General features: G+C 41.3%; 1 protein-coding gene across 1 annotated transcript in view; it reads left to right on the top strand.

Moving 5' to 3' along the window:
- LOC131538683 (lysine-specific demethylase RSBN1L-like) overlaps positions 1-23274 on the top strand; it is a 30852-nt gene that overhangs the window by 700 nt on the left and 6878 nt on the right. Inside the window, exons 2-6 of the mRNA XM_058772702.1 lie at positions 1899-2069; positions 4287-4888; positions 18652-18789; positions 18872-19014; positions 19414-19581. Of these exons, the coding sequence (XP_058628685.1) occupies positions 1899-2069; positions 4287-4888; positions 18652-18789; positions 18872-19014; positions 19414-19581 (1222 nt within the window). The remainder of the gene's footprint in view (positions 1-1898; positions 2070-4286; positions 4889-18651; positions 18790-18871; positions 19015-19413; positions 19582-23274) is intronic.

Here is a 23274-nt window from a genome sequence, read left to right on the forward strand (position 1 = left end):
ATTACAGCGGAATAGCATCATAATAATATCTGCTGTCATTATAGCAGCATCATAATATCTGCTGTCATTATAATAGCTTCATAACATCGGCTGTGTTACCGCACAGAGACGCCGACATCGGCAAACATCATAATATGCAATAATAAATGCGTCTTTTTAAATTCAAGTGTCAATTCAGTCTGTAGGATGGCAGAATAAATAGCTCGTAGTAATAAAAACAGTTATCGAAATATCTGCTGTCATTCCTGAGATGTCTATCGGACACCAGCACATCACGATTATAGTATTACTGCTGGAATCTGAGTAATAACACTCGCTCGATGTTTGGAGAGCATTGATTTACGGCGAAAAACACGATACAGCGATCTTCTGTAATAAATATGTGCTGTTCTCTGTGTTGAACTGTTGTGTTATTTACTGTTTGTGTCAGGCCTGTTACCCCCACATAACATTAATAAACACTAATAAAGTAGTAACCCATCTGTCATAACACAACTGTGATGAAAACATCAGCACAAAAGCCACATTCAGTCATTTAAGACGCACTGTTGGCTAACCCTAACTCGCACTAACTCCTACTAACTCGCACTAACTCCTCCTAACTCGCACTAACTCCTACTAACTCGCACTAACTCCTACTAACTCGCACTAACTCCTCCTAACTCGCACTAACTCCTCCTAACTCGCACTAACTCCTCCTAACTCGCACTAACTCCTCCTAACTCGCACTAACTCCTCCTAACTCGCACTAACTCCTACTAACTCCTACTACAGGGATACTCACATCTGGCTCGCGAGATCCACTTTCCTGCAGAGTTTAGATCGAACCTTAATCAAACACCTGAGCATGCTAATCAGTGTCTTCAGGATCATTAGAAAATCACAGGTAGGTGAGTTTGATCAGGGTTGGAGCTAAACTCTGCAGGAAAGTGGATCTCGCGAGCCAGATTTGAGTATCCCTGTCCTACTAACTCACACTGACTCCTAACAGTTCAGTTAGGCTCCTGACAGAAGCGGTAAATGGATCGTAAAGCTTCTCAGAAGAAGCGGTTTCCTTCGGTGGATCGACCTCAGAAACTGTTCATTAGATCATTTGCTGGAGCCGATAGATCACCCAAACATGACCAGTCCATCGTTTGCTCGCCTTCACAGCATTCCTAACCTGCATGACTGACTTTCTGAATCACTAAAGAAGATATTTTGAAAAATGTCCATAAAGTGAAAGTCAGAGGTGCAGTGGTTTCTTTCACTGTTTTGACGAAAGCAGTTCTTCAGAATCTCTTCTTTTGTGTTCTGCAGAAGAAAGAAACGAGGGAGAGTAAATGATGACAGAATTATCATTTTTCATTGTCTCTGTCTGTTTACCTGCTTCCAAAACAGTATGTTTAGTGTTTTATAATCATATTTTCATTCGTTTCACAATCTGTGCAGTTTGTCTTCATGATAACTCATTATTTTACCCTGGCACCTTGCAGCTTGTTGATGTACATGAAAGGTCATCGCAAACCGTCCGCGTGCGTGTGTGTGTGTGTGTGTGTGTGTGTGTGTGTGTGTGTGTGAGAGGATCGTGAACCTCATGAGGCCCGTTCAGAATGTGTTCAAGATACAAAGGACCAAAATTACATCGGGCATAAAGAAAAAAAAGCTTCTTTTTAGGGCTGTTCAAACCTTACTTTTCGTGACAGTTTATCCAGGTGTATGAAAATATACTTTGAGAACGTGTTGGGGAATGTGACTACTAGTTAAAGACGTGAGCTGGTAAATTTGTGTCTTTGAGCAGGCCGTCATTCACAGGTGTAACCCTCTGTACGGCTCTTTAGTCCAGGAACCAGAGAAACGTGACAGAAGTCAATGCTTTGGTTTCTTTTAACCGTCCAATGTGTTTCTTTCTCCTACAGATCACACTATCAAAGACAAAGAGAAACCGAGAGACAGAGACGGCGAGAAGAAGAGAGAGAGGGAGAAGGACAGAGAAAAAGAGCAGGAGAAAGAGATGAAGGAGAAAAGAAAACATAAGCTGATGATGGAGATGAAGAGAGAGAATGGAGAGGTGAAGATCCTGCAGAAAGGTGAGCGATCTGTCAATCATAATTCACAACACTCACGTTCACCTGCCTCTGACCTCTGACCTGCGCTCTGGATCCACACGTGAGCTGGAGTCGCGTGCATTTGGAAACTCGGGTTCACTTCTTGACATGCACATAATTTCTAATTTTAATAGTTAGAATGTATTATTAAAATATGTTGGGTTCCTAAACAGAGCTTTAGACAGATGCTGGTCACTGAAAGACGTCTGAGAAAGAGTGAACCTGCTCAAAAACACTCTTTCTGCCTCTTTCTATCAGATCGTGCCTCCTTTGTTCTTTTTGCCTGAATGTTAATGTCAAATATTTTATTATGAGATGAAATGTTTATCATCACTGCACAAATCCAAATTTATTTTTTGCCAAAAAAGCCCTGGTTGTTGTGCTTCATTTTAGATTAGTTATGTGACTGTGGCACACAAAATATGACACAACCTCTCATACCTTATTGCTTATTTAATAAATGGTAAAACACATTGACGTATCACAATATCACAATAATTTTATCATCTAGCGTGGGGATCCAGAATGCAACCGACAGACCAGGTTGGCTGCAAATGTGGTGATTTAATATTTAACTCACTTAGGAGTAATTACTGACTCACTCACTGAACCGCGAGTCATTTTAGGTTCGAGTCTGATTCTAAATAAAGCGGGAAATGTTTGTGATGTACATTCAGTCACTTTACGGTCACTATTTATAATCAGTTAATAATGATGATGTTATAAAACATTCAAACATTTAGCATATGGGATCCACTTGTAAGATTGAATCGACTGTGTTTTGGGTCATGTGGTTTTTTTGGGGGTTTTTTCTTCCCCAAGCAATCAGAAATATTCTTTTAAAACAGTGACATTTCCATGGCACAAATGCAGTCGGGGTCAGTAAAGTCAGTGTTTTCATCACGTCAGCTGCTAAACTCTCATCTGTGCCTCTTCATTTATGGAAACACAGAGTTATTTTTCACTGTCGCCGCTAGATTGTGTTTAACACGATCATTTGTACACAGCTGACGACCAAACTAACTAATCATGTCACATCATTAATGAAAGCGCGTTAGTTACAAGTTGTTTTTGCATCTCAATTTTTATTGACATGACAAAAAATATTATGTTTGTCTCACTATATTTTTTTTCATAAAAGAAACTGAAGTATAAAATGAGGGTCATTTAAAGAATTTAGTGAAATAGAAGTAGATAAGTCATTAGTCAATAGTAAGTTGATGATAAGAGCATTAATAAACTGTTGGAGACACAGTCGGATCATTCATATGGTGACAGACGGACTCATTCCCGCTGCTCGGCGTTTCACAGACTCGTATAACTGTGTCAGTTCTGATGATGGTGTGAACGCGATGTTTTCCTGCGTTTGCTCGTCTCTGTAGTGAGTTTGTGTCCGGTGAGTGGGTTCATGGTCAAAGCGGTTTGATAGTTGGCCATCAGGGTCAATTAGTTTCTGTACTTGTTCTATTAGTGTCTGTTATTTGTGACACTAACCACAAAACCAGTCATAAGGGTCAATTTCTGAAATTGAGATTTATACATCATCTGAAGCTGAATAAATAATCTTTCCATTGATGTATGGTTTGTTAGGATCGGACAATATTTGGCTGAGATATAAATATTTGAAAATCTGGAATCTGAGGGTGCAAAAAAATCTAAATATTGAGAAAATCATCTTTAAAGTTGTTCAAATTAAGTTCTTAGCAATGCATATTACTAATCAAAAATGAAGTTTTGAGATATTTACGGTAGGAAATTTACTAAATATCTTCATGGAACATGATCTTTACTTAATATCCTGATGATTTTTGGCATAAAAGAGAAATGTATAATTGTGACCCATACAATGTATTGTTGGCTATTGCTACAAATATAGCTGCTGCTTATGACTGCTTCTGTGCTGCAGGGACACATTTGTGATGCTGGTGGACGTGGGATAATTGTTACAGAGTTTTTGCTTGTTGTCTCTGAATGAGTGCTCAACTAGCGGATCTACTCAAACATCAGTCGTGACTAACAAAAGCTCACGTCTCACCTTTTATCTCTCGCTGATCTGAAGCACTCTGGAGATTTACAGACCTGGACCGATTCACCGCTGTCTGCTCCCGTCTTCATTAGCTCTGCTGTTTGCTAGGATGCCAAATCACTCTCGTTCTGAGGATGTTGCTGTAAGTTAATCATCTTTCTCCTGTGCTGTAGGTGACAGAGAGAAGCCGAAGATCGACTCCGCTGAGGATTTGCTGATGAAAAAGATCAAGAAGAAAAAGAAAAAGAAACACAAAGAAGGGGAAAAGCGGAAGCGGCCCAAGATGTACAGCAAATCTATCCAGACGGTGTCTTCTGATCTCCCCAAATCTGGCTCAGATTTCAAGCCGCCGCCGCCTCCGGTCCAGCAGGGCGGCGCTCTGAGCTCCGTCAGCGGCCTGAAGCAGGAGAACAGCGACGGCGAGGCCAGAGCCGCTAGATTGCCCGGCCTGGACCGGCTGGAGTTTGGCTGTCTGGTTCACGTGGAGCACCAGCCCAACGGAGGCGCTCTGGTGGCTCACGCCTACAGCAAGGAGCTGTCTGTCCTGTCTCCTGTGGAGATGCAGAGGTTCGCGCAGGAGTTTGTGACGCTATCGTTTAGCGAGGACCAGGACGGAGCCGCTAACTATGTGATGGGCGTGATTCACGGCGCCGCCTCCTACCTCCCAGACTTCCTGGAGTACTTCTCAACTAAGTTCCCCAACTCGCCCGTCAAAATGGAGATCCTGGGGAAGAAGGACATCGAGACGACTACTATGGCAAACTTCCACACTCAGGTTAGTAGATGCACGGGCTGTGCTGCACCGCTGGGTGCTTGTAGGTTCAGACGTTACACGAGCTCGAGACGATCAAACATCAGCAAACGAGCGACTAGAATAACAGATCACAACATGGGTGGCCAAAAGTACATTTTGCACATTAGTATTTAGAAATCAATGTATGCACACGATTCTGCTATTGATTTTTATGTGTGCACCATCTGATTTAATAAATTGGAAATTGTTTATGTGTACATTTGCACTCTGTGAAACAATGTTAATTCACGAGGCCCCAGATGATGTGTTGATATGTCATGCAGTGGGAGGGAAAAATAGTGAATCTGTCTGTTTCTGTTTTGAAGGTGTATTTACTTGACAATTACTGCATAGAGTTGTTACTATTATTCAATACTATTTGAAGTACTTATATAATTGTATTAATTGAATATTTAAAGTGCTCAAACAACTAAAAATGTTTTATTAGTTGTGTATTGAATAGTCATTGCATTTCACTGGATTGTAATGGCTTCTGAAAGTTTAGTATCATCACAACATGAAGTAGATTACGGGATGACAATCAAATCATGAAGCCAGTGAAGATTCACCTCTAATCCCTGGTGTTTGTCTACATATTTAACAAACATTTTTATTCATTTTGATTTACAAATGAAGAACACAACAAGCAATTTATCTTAAAGAGCCAAAAACGAAGAAGAAGTGCTAGTAATCAGAGTTGCCAGGTCTACATAACAAAACCAGCCCAATTTGCTACTCGGAACTAGTGTGGGGCAAACTAGCTTTCAAAATGATATTCTGGGGGGTCAAATCCTCCTTCCGGTGTTGAAGGTTAGAGTCATGTTAGGACTTGCATTGGGTGAGGGCTTTCGCTTCAACCCACGGACTAAAAAAACAACCCGCAGCAACAGTATACAGAAGGGGAAACTGCTAGTAATACAGTAGTGTTTTAAAGAGGCAGCTGGAAGCGGTGAAGTGTTCACGAGTCCTCAGCTGTGTATTAAATACTGTCTGGGATTCAGCGTTCCTTATAGGGTTGGGAAGATCGTTCCACCAGCGAGGAACAGTGAATGAAAACGTTCTGGAAAGTGATTTTGTGCCTCTTTGTGATGGTGCCACACAGCGTCGCTCAGTCGTTGACCGCAGGTTTCTGGACGGTGTGTAGACTCGTTAGAGCAGGTGGAGCACATGATGGAAGTCCAGTCAGAAGAGTGTGCAGTACTCCAGTCTAGAAATAACAAGGGCCTGGACTGAGTTAAACGGAGCCTGATTCACCTGACGATGTGCAGAGCTGGTTCTGCTTGATCTGTTTGGAGTTACTATTGATGACTGTAGCTGGATGTGAATTGTACCGTTAGAGTAGCTGTGAAGACGAGAAGCTCTGTTTTGCTAGATTATCTTTGCCGCTACGTAGCGCTGGAGTCGTCTGGTTGGAATGAATGAATGTTTCTGCAGCAGAGCAATGGCCGCAGATCAAGATGACATTGTGTTTGATTGTATGTCTTTGCGTGTGTGTTGTGACCTGTGAGCTCTTAGGATTGTTACTCTCTCTCTCACACACACACACACACACACACACACACGTGCTTTATCAGAAACACTGAGACAGGCCGACCCGTGAGATCTGATGTTTGACAATCTTCTCATTAGAAACAGCATCTGCTCTTCCTCTGTTTGTACCATTAATAGAAACGTGACCTCCATAAAACGGCTGGACACACTGCCAGAGCGAGCGAGCGCTAGCGGTGTTTGTTCTGCTGTATGTCAGGCAGAGATGAGTCAGACATGCAGGCATTAGCAGCCTGGACATGACGTGAGTGACGTCATCAATCCCATCATGCACTGCTCACTTACCCTGGTTCCTAAAGAGCTCACTGTACTGGAGTGATCACATGACCACACACCGCACTTCACTGGCACTGCATCATTCGTTTATTAATAGCATTCTGTGTATGTTTGCGTTTATGATCATGTGATCAAGCTTTTGTGTTTAGACGATTGAAACGTCTGACAGGCGTGTGTGTGTGTGTGTGTGTGATTTTACTCGAGTACTTGATTCAAAACGCTCACTGTCCTCCTCTCTGTCTATGTCTCTCATGATATCTGTACTTAGTGGACATTTTTGTCCTGAAAATGTTTCCTCTTCTTGTTGACCTTTTTAGAGTTTGTTGTTGTCTTTTATCTCTGTGTTTGGGCTACACACACACACACACACAATGATACGGTATCAAATTTTCCTGTTGCGATTAATTGCTAATGCTTTGATCACGGTATTGAAATTTAGTTATTAAAAAAGTTATTAAACCTGTTATATTTTATAACAAAAAGAACTGAACATTTACATAGCTGCAATAAAGTAATACACCAGCTATGTATGAAGTAAAAAATTTCACACAGATTAAAGTGCGAAAGAATTATAAAGACCAATAAGTAACACCTTACAATAAGATCTCATTAGTTAACCTTAATGCATTAACATTAATAATGAGCAATAGGTACATTCGCTACAGAAGTTATTAATCTTTCTTAAATATAACAGTTAGTTCATTAAATAACACGGTTGCAACTTTTGATTTTAACGTGTTATTAAATATTGAAATGACCCAAGATTAATGAATTTAGAAGAATTTTTCGTTGGCAGTTTAACTAATGAATTAATTCATGTTAATTAATAGGTTGTTTGCAAACACGTGATTCTGATGACGCACGAAATGCAGCTGGAGGGCAGGAAGTGATTTATTTATTTATTTATTTTTATTTCTCCATAGGAATCGGTAGCAGAAACTCAAGATGCCTGTGTTTTGCGTTGTTTATGGATGCTCAAATCGGTCAAACGGAGAAAACACAAGAAGCTTTTATCGTGTACAAAAATGTGTTGTTCATAAGGGGGGAAAAGTCAAGAAATTGACTGAAAAACGCAGGAAAAAGTGGCTTGTAAACCTGCGTCTGCGGTCGGCAGGAGCCGATCGGATAGTGCTCGTGTGTCTTTGACAGCATACAGCGGTGTTGTGCATTGTGACAAGTGGATGGGAAAAGTATTCTTAAAATGCATTAAAAAAATTGAATAATTTGTAATAAATAATTATTCACGGTCATGTCTAGATGCAGTATGAGTAGGGATGAACGATAAACCACTATAAAAGTCCGGACAGTTAGTATTACGGTTTCTCTGCACAGCGGAGAATGACAAGTAAATGCCCACTGTGATGACTGGCTAACAATTGTGTATTTCACAGATGGACGCTGCTGTGATTTAGATTAAAAACGCATAAATACTCAGAACATATCAAATGATCTGTAATAAAAGACAAAGCAATAGTGATCATGTAATGAAGAAAACAGTTGGACCAAGTTCTTACTGACGCGGACTGGTAGGGCTGTGCGATTTGGGGAAAATATCTAATTGTGATTTTGTTTTGACAGATATTGCGATTGCGATTTTTGATTTTGCGTTTTTTTGCAAAGTCAAGCTTCAGCTCAATATTGTCAATAATGTGCAGCACAGTATGAGTATCGTTACTCTGCTGAAAAAACAAAACAAAAACAATAGAAACCATCACAGAAATTCTTATAGTTTCCATAAAAACCATTACAAAATTCCTTTTTGTTTTGGGCATTATTCCAATAGGAATTATTGTTGTTCTATTGGTTGCCATCTGTTAGATTACATCCCACCAATAGAATGCATCAAATACCAGTAGACACCATTATAGTTTACATTAAAACCAATACAATTCCCATTAAAACCCTTAAATCCATTCAATTTTCTATTGTGTTTTGGGAGGGGTTCTACTGTTTTTTTGGGGGGGGGGTTTCATCAGGGAAGATTATAATGGTATTACTACTTTTACAGAATTACTGAATTTCACAGGAATGATTAGTTTATTTTTTATAAATAAAGAACTGTATTTGGGATTTTAAGAACGAGTGGGAAATGTGCCGAATGTTTCATTTCATCCAAGTGAAATTGGCAAGCAGTTAGACTTCATTTACATTCCTTTTAAACGCGAGTTTAAAGCGCGAGTTGACAGGTTGCGCGTGTGTGTCAGGCCTCGTCCACATTGCCAGATACGCTCATGACTAGAGGTCGACCGATAGTGGATTTTACCGATACAGATAGTTAGGTTGGACCACACTGGCCGATACCGATTAATCAACCAATAGTTTTCAAAATGGATACTGAAAGAGAGCTAGTGCTTTACTATTTTATTTTTTTTAAAAGCAACAACTGTACAAAGTATGGTTCAGTAAATGAATAAAAATAATATTATTTACTATATTGAACATTAAAGTTATTTCATAGTTTGCTAATGTTAAAAGAAGAAACTTTAAAATTTAAAAATGTAGCCTATTGGTAGCTAATAGTGAATGTTGAAATGAAAACACTAACAATGAACTATACTTCTACAGTTTTCATTAATGCTACGAATGGACTCTTATTGTTAAGTGTTACCATTTCAACAGTCATGCTTAAAGATGGCCATCTTTAAATATCTATACAAGGCCATAGCATTACAATTACATACATATGGATATTGTATGTGTACTCACACACTTTATTTGCTTCTATTTAACATTTGATAATTATCTAATCAAAAAAAATAAAAAATGTAGTCACACATCGGGCAAAAGCGCAGCGCTGCGTCTAGGAGAACTCAGAGGTATCACACGCGCACACACCAGACGCTTTGCGTTCAAATCAAGTGGCGGTCTAAAACAATTGTTTTAAATCACCAAACGGACATAAGTTTGCTTCAAGAATGAACAACGTGGGATAAATGAGTTTGAAGTTCGGTGTTTAAAAAAACAGAGCAAGCGGAAAGAGAAAGCGTGATCTATTACAGCTCTCTTCACAGAAAGACAAATGTTTTGCTGAAAAATGCACAATACATAATTTATAGCCTAGGGTGAAGTCATTATGTATATTCACAACGATTTGGGAGAATATAATGTAATTTAATAGAAAACTATGTGAATGGCGCTCTGTTCCGCGGCAGGCTTTTCTGTCGGCTGTATTTAAATGCGCGTCTGGAGTTTCCCGCTCTGTGCAGCGCGCAGTGTCACGTGTCAAAATAAACATAGAGGCCGCTCTCGTACTGTATAATGCCAGCGGACCCTTCTCAGCCACTCCAGCAAGTATGCAACGAGTATGAGAAGCATTCAGAGACATGGGCTGTGTGTGCGGTCTTCTGAATTAGCGAACATGCATTATAAACTTATTTAAAATTAATCTGTTGGGGACATAAAATGTGTAAGATAACGTTCATGTAGCCTACTAATAAAAACATCTACAAATGTATCTTTTATTCTCCAGTACTGAAAGCAGAACCGATAAGGGAGCTCTTGATATGCGTTGTGACGCAGCTCTTGCAAATTACCTTTTTTGTTCGTTGTCTGTCATTTCGAAGCTGAAGTTATATGCGTTTTTATTTAGTTTTAATTTGCCTAACGTTCGATCTGACCCTTTTTAAATGGTGGGCGTTTACGCAGTTGGCTGGAGCAGTGCTGATCGGGGAGAACGGTGGTGCGCTCACTCTGTTGGTTAGTAAGACACCACTCAAGGCTGGCAGTCATGCATATGCTCTGGAACCGAGTAATATCGCGTCCACATCGCAGGCTTTGTGATTAGCAAATCGCAGCGTCTCAAATCACGATTGCAATTCGATTTCGATTAATCGCACAGCCCTACGGACTGGAACTTTATTAAAAATAAAATTAATTTTCTAATATTGGGATCAGAAGGAAGGCGATGCAAAGACTGTTTTTCAAAACTTTGGACTGCACAGCGTCTTGTCTTCAGAGCATCTTTAAAGTTTAGTCACGAGTATTATAGGTAGAAACTAGTGTGTGTGTGGGTTGCGGGAGAATAAAAGGCTTTGCGGGACTCCCGCAAAATAAATATCTAAAGATAAAATATCTAAAAACATATAAATTGTTATTCACCTATTGCACAAAAACAACAACTAATATAAAGTTAAAATGATTAACAGGCGCAAGCATAGGCAGAGCTTCCATTTAAAACACGTGTTTAAAGCGTTGAGCAATGTAGCCAATCACAGACATATCTATTGATTTCTGCAATGCAGTGGCCAATCAGAAGTGTTTAAGGTAGAATCCACTCACCGCTCAAAACCCTGGAGTTCTTGCGCAGTCACCTGGCAGCGCTGAAATTTGTGTGCGTGCTCACGAATCCTCTCATAACACACAGTGTAGACATTGTGAAAGATTCATTGGGCATATATTCGTTGTGTTATAACAGAGTTTTATGAGTTCGCGATGAACTGAGTCGTCGTCTTTTTAGTGATAATAAAGGGAACCTGTTTGCTCGCATTCTGCCATGCCAAACCATGCACACAGCAGCCTATGCTTGCTTTTCTGTTGCAGTGCTTTGTGAATGTTGATGCTTAGCCTAAATAAATATTTTATCAGGAGCGTTTATACTGGGATGCTGTGGAACTTAGGAGGTGTTACATAGCTATTTAATGTAAATTTCATGGATATACTGAAAAAAATCTATATAGGTTGCTTTTATGCAGGCTTTGCGGGCGGGGATTGGACAAAACATGAATGTTGCGTGCAAGAGCAGGGCAAGATAACATATATTTCTGTGAGAGCGGGTGGGCGCGGGACAGAATCTTGCGTGAAGTGGGACTGAAAAATGTAGTGAGAGGCACCTTTTTTATAAATTGTTTTCTACTGGCAGTGAGCGTTTTGCGCACTGTTTATGTGCCCCGGGCACTTCGTGTTTTGGAAGGAACGCGCTTAGTACCTGAAGTTGAAAAAAAAAAAACTCTGAGCAGAAAAGACCGTTGTGGTGACAGATGTTTACGGTTGCTTGGAACGTCAAGAGACCGCAATGATGGAGGAGAAACTTGTGGTGGCTGCTGCTAGGGCTGTGATGGTCGCCATAACAACCGTGTCACCGCGGTGGTCCACTGCCACCGGTGGTAATGCGTGTGACGTCACACACTCTATAACAAGCATAAAATACAAAGTTTTGTATACAAGTGCAATAATAGTAACAGTTGCAATAGGATTCAGTATTTATAGCACCATTTAGCTGTGAATTGTTTTATTTAGACTGTTAATTCACAAAATTCACAAATTACCTCAAACGCCATGGCATTTCCTTTACATCGTGTCTACACCGGACGCGAGAGGCGCTGCGCAGCACAACAAAATACAATAGTCAATAGAACACAATACATTATAATCATACCCCCTTTCCACCAGCAGGAACCAGGTGCTAGTTCAGAGCCAGTGCTATTGCCGGTTCTTAGTTGGTTCGACTGGCGATTCCTTTCCGGTTGCTTTTCCACATGCTAGAGAGCCAATACAGAGCCAGGTTCACGTCACTGAATACGTTTCATGTTTCGTTTCACTAGCGCAGCTGCGGCAGACACAACAGGCTTGTTCGATGTGCATCAGCGGCACACAACACACTAAAGCACCGCGAGAGCGATCCAAAAGCATAAAGAGCCATCTGCTTTCCAGTCGCTCCTGCAGCCCCCCGGATGCCACACACCAACGGGTCCACGCTGCGCCGATCCATCCCAAACAAGCCTTAACAAACTATCAACAATGGCGGACGTTGTGTTACTATTGATGTTCATGGCTTTGCGAGTCTACATCGACATCCAAACACGCCGAATCCAACGTGTTCGTGTTTAGCTGCTATTTCAAATATGGCGGTCCAAAGTTTCTGTCGTCTTGTTGGTCACAGTAACCCCGCCCCCAGCCCCTGACGCAAGCGGTTCTTCTTTCTAGCCCAGCAATGTTTTGGTGCTACTTATGAACCTGGTTCGGAGCTGGTGCTTTGGGTCTCCAAACACAAAGAACCGGTTTGAAACTAAGCTCTGGCTCTGAACCAGCACTGGAACTGCCTCGGTGGAAAAGGGGTATCAGTGATGCTGTCTACACTGGATGCGGGGCGGCACGACAAATCCTCGACCGTAAACTGATGCCTCGTTTTATTTATGATGTACTGACTCAGTTCAAATGATTTTAACGGTCGCTTTGTCGTGTCCAGTGTAGACAGACTTTAGCTGTAGCGGTGAGGCGCATTGTGTTAAATGGGCAAGCACTTCATACCTCGAGCCGTTTCCAGTTGCTATTTGCGAGAGGAGGCCAGCGAAGACCCGCTTGCTTGGTGGTGGAATAATGAGGCTAGATACCAGGCCACGGTGCGTTTGCATTTGCGCAACAAGCACACCATCTGAACGTGTGTTCAGTGCGGCTGGAAACATCGTAACACCAATGAGGTCCTCCCTTAAACAGGACAATATCAACATGTTTCTTTTTCTGTCAAAGAATTTTAAATCTAACATTTATATAAAAGCCAAGGTAGGCTTAAGCATTAGTGTTTACGTTCTAATTGTTATCAGGCCAACACAGATTTTCCAGCATGTGATTGAAGTTGTTACGAATTAATTAGGCTACTTTCTTATTTAACTGTATTATTTCTTTGATAGCCTAGTGTTTTGCAGGCTGCGTGTTGCAATACCGTATTGACCCGAATATAAGACAGTTTTTTTCTTGGAAATACATCTGAAAAAATGCGGTAGTATATTCAGGGTCTAGATTTTGACATGTCAATAATACACCCACAACTATAGGTGGTGCCAAAAATGCATAAAACGATTGTGTCATGAAATATGTAATGCGATGTGTGTTGTAAAGATCGTGTGTGAAAAAGTTTACAGCAGCACGAGTCGTGACTGTCATGTTAGCCTGATGGGACCAAACTTCCTCTGTAAGTGATTTTAAAACATAAGACAGTACCCAGATTTGAAGACTACAATAAGATTTCACTTCTACTGATAATAACATTTTGGTAGGCTACTATGAGATGTATAGCCTAAGTGTTATATAATTCAGATGGGCTACCTGTTATTTCAATGGTATATCAAAAAGTGTATATTTTTCAATGTCATTGTTGGTACATTTTACCAGTATTTACCATGCTTTCAAAACAAAAATTAAAATAGGAAAAATATGCAATATGAAAATAATTTAAGAAAAAATGTGTTTTACAGAGAGAGAGAGAAAAAAACATGATTTGGTTTTCAAAAAGCCTTTTTCCAAAAGGTACATCTGGAAAAAGGGGGGTCGTCTTATAATCAGGGTCGTCTTATATTCGGGTCAATATGGTATTCACTGACAGAAGTGCTAAAATAAACATGTACATTTGTTAATAATTTGAGCCGCGCCCGCATTTATTAGTTTTTGTTTCAGAATTTTATATATATATATATATATATATATATATATATATATATATATATATATATATATATATATATATATATATATATATATATATATATATATATCAGGGCTCCGGACTGCGGCATTTTTGTGACCATTTTTTCTGCCGGTGCGACTAATTTTTGTGAGCAGTTGCACTGGCGCGACCACCATGCTGCCCAACACATAAGCGCTGCCATTTTTGTTGCATATGAGAAACATCAAACGGCAAACGAAACAAAAGCGTGAAACTGTGCTACTAGTTTGAGGTGCGAAGCCGCAGTGCGGACCATTTATCAGCTCGGACCAATAATTGAGTGCAGCGCAAGCAAACTGGTCCGAGCTCGGAATAGCTTTACTCGGGAACCAATGCTGATTTCGCGACACTGTTACAGCACAGCGCTGCGAGATCCAGTGAGAAGTGTTTGAATTCGCCGCAGAATGAATAAAGGTTGCTGCGAGATCCGGTGAGAGGCATTCAAATTGTGCACAGAATTCTATTATAAACCGGTCAAACAGCACTGATGTAGAAAACCAGAAGTAGTAATGATAACTATACCATGGTGTTGTGGCAGAAAGAGTCAAATGTTATTACATTATTCATTTCAGGGTTTGTACAGCCTTTTGAGAGAGAAATTCAAGCACTTTTCAGTGACTTTCAAGTATTTCACACAACTATTTCCAGCACTTTAAAACTCTAAAAATGATCCAATTTAAAAGTTTTTTTATTTTTAATGGGATGACCAAAATAAATGTTGTGGTAAACAAACACTTATTTAAAATTTAAAAAGACATCAAATTACCACAATAACCAGTAGATGGCAGCAGAGAGGCGCTTAATGGCTTATTAATCATTCATTTCCACTTTTTTTGCTTTATATTTTGATATTATAAAATCACTATTATAAAATATCAAATTAAGAAATCAAATTTTGTCAGTTTTGCACTTTTCATGTGTATGAAGTAAGAAAAGTCACAAAGTGCGTTAAACAAACTTTTGTTCAATTGGGAATTGAATAACTCAAAGTAAAGAACGTTCTTTTGAAAATCGCTGAAGCTGTCGGTCAGTTCAATATAATAGGCTACTATAAAAGAATAATGGTACAGTTAATGAGAGTAGAATATACAGTGGTGTGAAAAAGTGTTGGCCCCCTTCCTGATTTTTACATTTTTTTGCATATGTTACACTTAAAAGATTCAAATCATTAAACTAATTTTAATATTACACAAGGACTCATTGCCAGTTATCGCAAACGCTTTATTGCAGTTGTTGCTGCAAAGGGTGGCACAACCAGTTATTAGGTTTAGGGGGCAAGCACTTTTTCACACAGGGCCATGTGGGTTTGGATTTTGTTCTCCCTTCATAATAAAAAACTTCATTTAAAAACTGCATGTTGTGTTTACTTGTGTTATCTTTGATTTAATATTTAAATTTGTTTGATCTGAAACATTAAAGTGTGACACACATGCAAAAAAATCAGGAAGGGGGCCAACACTTTTTCACACCACTGTATATAATTTTTTCATATAAAAAAAATATATTTTGCTCATTACTGTTTTGAATAAAAGTAAATTTTGTACGCTTCCGAACTCAAGCTCAGTGCTTTACAGTCAATTGTGCATTACCAAGAAATAAACATGTAATAGTAACTGCACTTGTTAATGCAAAACAATAGTATTTTTATGATTAAATTATCTTTGTTTCTAATAACCCTACATATCACCCCCGGCGCTACCAAATCTGCTTCAGCGCCACCATCTGTAGAACTTACTAGCGCTTGTGCCACTTCTCACAAATGTTAGTCTGGAGCCCTGTGTGTGTATGTGTGTGTGTGTGTGTGTGTGTGTATATATATATATATATATATATATATATATATATATATATATATATATATATATATATATATATATATATAAAATAAACTCAGCGTCACCATCAGTGTTACGGTGGCTTTGCTAATGAAGCGCATTTACTAAGAAGTAATGTCCAAACAGAGTCTTTTAATAATAATCCACACAAGAAACAGAAACAATCCAGGAACGAGGGGTAGCAAACACACAGATCAAATAATAGCAGACAAAGAAACAAGGATGAACACAGGCTTTAAATACTAAACGTAATCAAGGGGAAACAGAAACAGGTGTGAAGCTGATTAACTAATGAGGGGAACTAAGGAAACTAGGTCAACGTCCCCGCACCAACAAAAGCAGTCCAACAGAGTAGGGAAGGTTGGGGTTCTGGAGGTGGGCGTGGAGCAGGAGGGGGGCGGGCAACGGGAAAGGGGCACAGTTCATAGGGCCAGGGTGGAGTCGATGGAGGGAGGAGCCCGGAGCAGGAGGAGCCAGGTGGCAATCCAGAGGCCAGCCAGGATGGCGGCCCACAGCCGGAGGAGCCATGGTGGAGAAGGGACCGATGACACCAGGGGACCGACTGACGGAGACTGAGCTGCTGGAGGTGGAGACCCAGGTGGAACGGAGCAGACGGAGAGCCGGAGGGATGGATTGACGAGGCAAAGTCAGAGAAGTGGAGTCCAGAGGCGGCGGATGGTCGACGACTGACCAAGGCGGAGCCGGAGGGACGAGGGAGCCCGGTGGAGCCAGTGGGATGACGGGCAACGGTGGAGACGAGGGAGCTAGGAGCCGAGGCGGAGCCGATGGGTCGGAGGACCGAAGTGTAGTCCAAGGCTCGGAGGCTGGAAGTGGAGACAGGGGATCCGCATGTCTGGGCGGAGCTGGAGACTGGAAGTCCCGAGGCGGTGGAACAGACCGCATGGCAGGCGCTGACTGAGGGTGAGCCGAGGGACTAACAGGCATCAGCGGAGATTGAGGCGAGGAACTAGCTGGTTTGAGAGGAGACTGGAGAGGGAAGCTGGGAGGGAACACAGGAGGACTTGAGCTGGACGAAACCAGCGGAGATTCAGAGCTGGACGGAACCAGCAGAGACGCAGGAGATTCAGGAGCACAGGTTAGTACTTCTCCAAACCAGTCTATAAGGTCCATCTGGAAGATGTCCATGAGTTCCTCTTGATAGCTCCTAGAAACCAGATGCAGCTCACCCTCAGTCGCGGGAGTGTGGGCGGGGCTTCCCTCCAAGCCCTCGTACACCACCAAAACTCCCTCGAGGACGGACGATGTTGCCGGCTTACCCACTTGGTCAGACGATATTTGAGGCTCAGGCTCTGTGGCGATGATGGGCTCAGTCGCAGCGGGCTCAGGCTCTCCGTCTGCTGTGGGCTCAAGCAGTAGCTCCGTGTAGCGGGGTGACGGCTGGCTGGTCTCTGGTTCGGTGTGGGGCTGGAGATATCCTTCTCTGAGGGGCAGACGGAGAAAAACATTCCATTATTCTCCAGCACCCACTTCACACAAGCGGCGAAATCCTCTTTGGGACCGTTTGCTGGCAGGCGTGCCGCTCGCTCAAGCTGGAGATGTAGAAGACGCAGAGCGAGTGGTCGGGGAAGTGGGTAAGGCACGCCAGATCGAGAAAGTCCCTGGTATGGTCCTCCAGCGACCATCTGCTCCAGGCACAGGAGTTGGACGGCTGACAAGGCCATTCCGGGAGCTGAAACAAACAAAAAATAAATAAACAGAAAGAAAAACGCCGCTTAAAATAACTCACTTTACGGTCTGCTATTCTGTTACGGTGTCTTTGCTAATGAAGCGCATGACGAAGGAGTAACGTCCAAACAGAGACTTTTAATAATAATCCACACAAGAAACAGAAACAATCCAGGAATGAGGGGTAGCAAACACACAGATCAAATAATAGCAGACAAAGAAACAAGGATGAACACAGGCTTTAAATACTAAACGTAATCAAGGGGAAACCGAAACAGGTGTGAAGCGAATTAACTAATGAGGGGAACTAAGGAAACTAGGTCAACATGTAAAACAGGTTGGTAAAAACAACATGGTAAAAATCTGCTACTGTCACAGCCCTATCTGCTGCAGGTTACCCAGAGCTGACTTCACGAACCGCAGTGTTTAAAGTTTCTGGTAATATGACAGATTACTTAACAGCAAACCAAAGATTCTAGAGCACTCGCGCTATAACCCTTGATTAGATTGACAGAACGCACTGCTTTTTTTCTAAATTAAAAAAGTCAACCAAACAAAGGCGGTGCGCCTTGCATTTTCAAACCTAAAAACCACCTCCTTCTGTCTGATTGGGCCTAACAAAGCAGTGTTTGTAAGTGCAGTGCTGCTTTGTTTACAGTGGTTACCGTGGAAACAGCTCTATTTCTGCTGTTCCATCAGCGCCACCTGCTGTCAGACAGTGGAGTTACAGTCTCATTCATTCTGTCTGCTGTTTGTCTTCAGACCAATGCAAAAATGGGAACTAATTATTGTTGTAAATCTTTACCTTTAGATGAAAAACAAGATAATGTCTCAACACTTAAGATAATAATTTTGCTCAGAATATACTTTATTGTATTTCAAGAGATTTTTATGGACTTTTATCAGACAAATAAAATCCAGAAACAATGGCATTTGACAGCGGAGGTGTGATGTGTGTTCAGGTGAGGAGGAGTTACTCTCACGGGACGTACCGCGCCGGCGCTATGAGGCAGATCAGTCTGGTGGGTGCCGTGGACGAGGAGGTGGGCGATTATTTCCCAGAGTTCCTCAATATGCTGGAGAAGTCGCCCTTCCTGGAGGTGTGTTGTCCTCTTGTTTCTCTTTCACACACACTTTTCTTTTAGCAACAGCATATTGATCAGTGTATGTGTGTGTGTGAAGCGGACGCTGCCGTGGGGGACGTTCTCCAGTCTGCAGCTGAAGAGCCCAACAGAGAGTGATGACGGGCCCATCATGTGGGTTCGGCCCGGAGAGCAGATGATCCCGGTCACAGACATGCCAAAGTCTCCCTTCAAACGGAAACGGTAACACAGCAAACTTCACTCCTGTGTGTGTGTGTGTGTGTGTGTGTGTGTGTGTGTTTCTCTCAGCTCTGTGTCTAACTGCGTTTTCTCATCAGATGTCAGAACTCAGTCTGTCATGATCCTCCTGGCTAATATCAGTTCATAACATCATCATCATCATCATGAGCTCCAGAAGTTCAGATCAATAATATCAGTGCTCAAATGACTCTGGGTACACACACACACATACACACACACAAGCACACACAAACACAAACAAACATGAAGATGCGTGACATGAAGAGTGTAACGTAGTGTCACTGATACTCATTGATCAGGGACTGTGTGTGTGTGTGTGTGTGTGTGTGTCAGTGTCATTTATGGAATGATGATGAAATTCATACTTATTTCTTTTTGCAGGTCGACTAATGAAATTAAGAATCTTCAGTATCTGCCGCGAACCAGTGAGCCCCGTGAGATGCTGTTTGAGGACCGGACCAGAGCTCATGCTGACCACATCGGTCAAGGGTTTGAACGCCAGACCACTGCCGCTGTGGGAGTGCTGAAAGCTGTCCGCTGCGGGGAAGGGTGAGTGAACGCACGCACACACACACACACACACACACACACTCATACACATTCACACACACAAAAGTCAAGTCACCTTTATTTATATAGCGCTTTTAACAATACAGATTGTCAAAGCAACTTCACAGTATCAAAATAGGAAAATAGTGTGTCTCTAATGTAAAATGACGAGATTAAACACGCAATTTTCAGTTAAAGGCATTTCATTATTCAATTCAGTGATGTCATCGTCCAGCTCAGTTCAGTTTAAATAGTATCTGTGCAATCAAGTCGATGATATCACTGGAAATTGTGTCCCCAACTGAGCGAGCCAGAGGAACCAGAACTCCATCAGAGACAGAATGGAGAAAAAACCTTGGGAGAAACCAGGCTCAGTCAGGGGTCAGTTCTCCTCTGACCAGACGGACCCGCAGTTCAATTCCAGCTGTAGCTGAGTCAGATTGTGCAGAGGACTCGTCTGGTTCCCGTGGTCTCGTCCTGATGGCTGTCTAGGTGACGAGGTCTTCACTGGGGATCTGTCTCTGGGGGTCATCTGGGTGTCCTGGTCTCTGCTGATGTTCAGGGCTGTAGAGGTCATCTCTTGGTGCTGATCTGGATACGGACTGGATCTGGAGGCTACGGTGACCTCGGAATAAGAAAGAAACAGACGAATATTAGCGTAGATGCCATTCTTCTTATGATGTAACGAGTACATCGTGTGTTATGGGGAGTGTTCCCGGTTCCGGTTGATCTAATTAATGCAGCCTAACAATCCTTTAACGGATTTGAATAATAGAAGCGTATTAGTGTGTTATGTGTAAGCCAGGCTAAAGAGATGGGTCTTTAATCTAGATTTAAACTGACCGAGTGTGTCTGCCTCCCGAACAGTGTTAGGTAGACTGTTCCAGAGTTTGGGTGCTAAATAGGAAAAGGATCTGCCGCCCGCAGTCGATTTTGATATTCTAGGTATTATTTAAAAAAATTATTATTTAGGCAAATTACGTCAGCGCAGGGTAAAGTTAGTCCTGTTACAGGTCTGCGCCTATTATATCAGTATGCCTTTTTCTCAAATAATGCTTCTTACCTTTTCTGTTTTGTCTGTTTTCCAAGTTGTTGTTATATAATCTATAACATTTTAATGGTTTGTAACTTATATGGCCACTCAGACCGCTGACTTGTGAGATAATGCGCTTAACATAGCACTGGATGGTTTCTATTCTCCGTCTCCGGCAAAGTCCCTTTTTTTAAATTGCCTTTGAAATAATACCTCAAATGTACCGGAGATCAGTTTACTCTGTCATTTCCCTCGAATCACCACATCATGATAAATTACTTCAAAATGACAACATTTATGAACATTTATGCACATTTTTCTAAGAATAGACTACATTTAAACATTTCTCAGTCCGGTTGAAACACATTAAACTCAACAAAACAACGTAATCCCGATATAACAAGAACAAAGCCATGAATCCGAGTCATCTCTTGTTTAATATGTATTTCCCAGGGCACATTATACAACGCACATTTACGCCATCACATTAATAATGCAAAGGAGAGCAATTAGAAAATACAACATTACTTTAATAATAATAATAATAGTAATAATAATAACAAACAAGTATAACAAGTATAATGATTAATAATAATAGTAATAACGAAAAAATCACGTGGAGAGTCATAATGCACAGCCAGCACCAAACGGACAGAATGGCAAAGCTAACTGAATTATAACTGCCACCATTTAGAATTAAACAAACTTTTATTTGTGATGACCCGAGCTGACCAAACAGTTAATTGTGAAATGTTTGCGCTTTGTAGAGTACAGTACCAGCAGTTCAAGCATTTTCATAGGATCTAATTTGTAAAAAAAGACTTTGATTCTCGAACTCATTCTTGTTAAATACGGCTGCTGTTGTCACCGGAAAACTTTTACCCTGCAAGCGCCAATCCGGAAGCCAGAAACGCGGAAGCTAACCCTAACCCTAACCATCTGGAGTTTGTTTATTAAGCGTGTAGAACAACCACCCAGTAAAGCATTACAATAATCTAACCTTGAGGTCATAAATGCATGAATTAACATTTCTTCATTTGACTTTGAGAGCATAGTTCTCAATTTAGATATATTTTTAAGATGAAAAAATGCAGTTTTACAAATGCTAGAAATGTGGCTGTCAAAGGAAAGATTGCTATCAAATAGCGCGCACACACACACACACTTTCACTCTTTCTCTCTCTCTCACACACACACACACACACACACACACTTTCACTCTTTCTCTCTCTCTCACACACACACACACACACACACACACACACACACACCCTCTCTCTCACACACACACACACACACACACCCTCTCTCTCTCTCTCACACACACACACACACACACACGTCTCCACACACAGACTGTGTTCACTCAGACGATACTTCGTCAGCAGCTTTCTCTGACCATACTCTTTAATACTGCTCAGGTATGGCGCTAATTTATAATCAGATTTTATTCTGTGGAAGTAAGTTAATTTCTTTACTTGACTTACTTTTTGCTGCCAATCATGATTGTATTCTTCCTGGGTTATTTTTTCTGTTTCTTTAATTTTTGAATTCTTTAACTGAATTGTGGAATTGAGTTGATGTTTTTCCACTAAATAGTGAAAGGGGTCAGTCTCTGGGTGTTTCTGCCGATAAGTGAAAGCACTGTGGTGGCAGCTATCTGTCGGCGTCTGAAAGATGGATCCAGAACTTCGCTGCTCTCTTCTGGATCTCAGAGAGCAGAGGAATCTGCCCAGTTCTGCCCTGCAGCCGAGATTCGGGGCGTTTCTGTGAATTCCCAGGATGCTTTTGCAGAATTCAAGGTGGAAAATTTCAACAGGGTTTTTGTCCCATGATTCATAGTTTAATTTAAATTTGGGGCCCCAGATTTCACATCCATAGAGGAGAATGGGTTTGATGATGCTATCGAAGATTTTCAGCCACAGTTTAATGGGTGGGTTGAATCTGAACAGGGGTCGTCTTATACTGTAAAAAGCCCTGCGTGCCTTATCCGTCAGATCTTTGATTGCAGTATTGAGCCGTCCAGAGGCTGAGATCGTCAGACCCAAATAATTATAACAGGTGACGTGATTAAGAATTGTTCCACCGATTGTGAACTCATATTTTTTGTCAGCAAGACGAGGCTTTTTCTGAAAGATCATGATTTTTGACTTCTCCATGTTTATCGGTAAGGCCCAATCGTTACTGTACTGTTCCAGAATGGAGAGGCTTTGGTGCAGCCCCTCTTCATGAGGAGACAAGAGCAGAAGATCGTCTGCATACAGGAGGCATTTGATTTCTCTGCCCTCGAGGGTCAGACCAGGACCAGAGGACTTATCAAGTGCTGATGCCAGTTCATTAATATAGATATTAAATAGAGTCGGGCTGAGGCTGCAGCCTTGACGGACTCCTTTCGTCTGACTGAAATTATCGGTTCGTTTGTCGTTGATTTTGACACAGCATTTGTTCCGTTGTATATGTCCTTTATGATGTCATATGTCCTTCCTCCTATTCCACTCTGGATAAGTTTTAGGAAAAGTCCATCGTGCCACACCGAATCGAAGGCTTTTTGGAAATCAATGAAGCAACCAAATATTTTTCCTTGTTTTGTCTGCTGAACGTATTTTTGTATGAGTGTGTGGAGTGTGTAAATGTGATCTGATGTTCTTTGTTTAGGCATA

This window comes from Onychostoma macrolepis, chromosome 04, assembly GCF_012432095.1.
Source record: "Onychostoma macrolepis isolate SWU-2019 chromosome 04, ASM1243209v1, whole genome shotgun sequence".
NCBI classification, from domain to species: domain Eukaryota; kingdom Metazoa; phylum Chordata; class Actinopteri; order Cypriniformes; family Cyprinidae; genus Onychostoma; species Onychostoma macrolepis.